The sequence below is a fragment of the Lucilia cuprina genome, chromosome 6 (assembly GCF_022045245.1).
Source record: "Lucilia cuprina isolate Lc7/37 chromosome 6, ASM2204524v1, whole genome shotgun sequence".
Classification (NCBI taxonomy): domain Eukaryota; kingdom Metazoa; phylum Arthropoda; class Insecta; order Diptera; family Calliphoridae; genus Lucilia; species Lucilia cuprina.
This window is the reverse complement of record NC_060954.1, coordinates 8,593,249-8,594,679: the sequence shown is the minus strand read 5'-3', so window position 1 is coordinate 8,594,679 and position 1,431 is coordinate 8,593,249. Positions and strand designations below refer to the sequence as shown.

The window sequence follows — 1,431 nt, the reverse complement described above, 5'->3', positions numbered from 1 at the left end:
TAGACTAGACTATAGACTAGACTATAGACTAGACTATAGGCTAGACTATAGACTAGACTATAGACTTGACTATAGACTTGACTATAGACTAGACTATAGACTAGACTATAGACTAGAATATAGACGTGATTATAGACTATAGACTAGACTATAGATTAGATTATCTATCTAGCTTAAAGACCAGACTATAGATTAGTCTAAGGACCTTACTAAAGTCTGGACTGTAGCTTTGGTTAGGGGTCATGTTCTATTAAATTTTTAATTAATGCAGAGGTTTAATTTGCTCTTCTTTTACTAAACAAAAATCACCTAATATACAGTTGATTTCGCTGTCAAAATTGTTAAAAATATAAATTCACATATTTAAATAAATTCTCTGAATCCAAATGTATTAAGACTTGAAAGCAGGAAAAACAAATGCACCAACAAAACTCTAACACATTTCGATAAATTTCTTTTCCAAGAAAAATTGACAAGTCCGTTTGTAACTAACATTTGCTCACAAAATAAAAAAATTAAGCAAAAAAATAAAAAAGAGAAAAATGGCAATACCAGAAACAGAAACAGAAAATAAAAGATTGAAAAAACAAAATTCTTAAAAAAAATAAAAGAAAAAACATAGAAATGATAATAAATGACTTACAATTTCTTTCATACGCTGTATCCGTTTTAACTTGTTGAGGAAAATTGCTAAATATTGAACGTGACAATCCCACTTCGGATGATAAATTCTTAACAGTTGCACCCATTTCAATTTCACCCAAATAACGCATTCGAAATATTGCTTGATCTTCTTGTAACTGGTGAAGGTAAAACAGAAAAATAAAAGGAAAAAAAATGAAAAATAAATATGAAGCAAAGCAAAGAAACAGTTATGAAAACATTAAAAACATAAATATTTGTGCAATTGTAAGTTGTTTGATTTGTACAAGAAAATTAATTTCCAACTACTTGTCATAACATGACATGACCTATACGACACTTACACACTCACAAACGTTCACGTACTATGACTAGATAGTATTTGTTGCAATAGCATGTTGAGCAACGTTCTGTCATTTTCTTGTCTTTTTATGATTTTTGTTTGATTTTCTAGTTTGAGATTTTTTTTCTTGATTCTTTATTTTCCTACCACATTGTTGCAATCATAACATTGTGTTGCAGAGACAAGAAATTCAATTTTATAATTGTGAAATGTTAGTAAATAAATATTATGATTGATTTATAGTGATGAGAAATGAAGACAATAGGAAAATGTTACAAAAATATAGGGGTCAATACTATTGCAAAGAAAAAATTAAACTGAACTAGAACAGAACTAGTACTAGAACAGAACTAAAACAGAACTAGAACATAACTAGAACAGAACTAGAACAGAACTAGAACAGAACTAGAACAGAACTAGAACAGAACTAGAACAGAACTAGAACA

At 28.7% G+C, this 1,431-nt stretch overlaps 1 protein-coding gene across 1 annotated transcript in view; it reads right to left on the bottom strand.

Annotated features, from left to right (window-relative positions):
• LOC111684217 overlaps positions 1–1,431 on the bottom strand; it is a gene marked incomplete at its 5' end in the record, with an annotated part of 11,813 nt that overhangs the window by 8,940 nt on the left and 1,442 nt on the right. The window contains 2 exons of the mRNA XM_046955851.1: positions 319–329; positions 644–800. Of these exons, the coding sequence (XP_046811807.1) occupies positions 319–329; positions 644–800 (168 nt within the window). The remainder of the gene's footprint in view (positions 1–318; positions 330–643; positions 801–1,431) is intronic.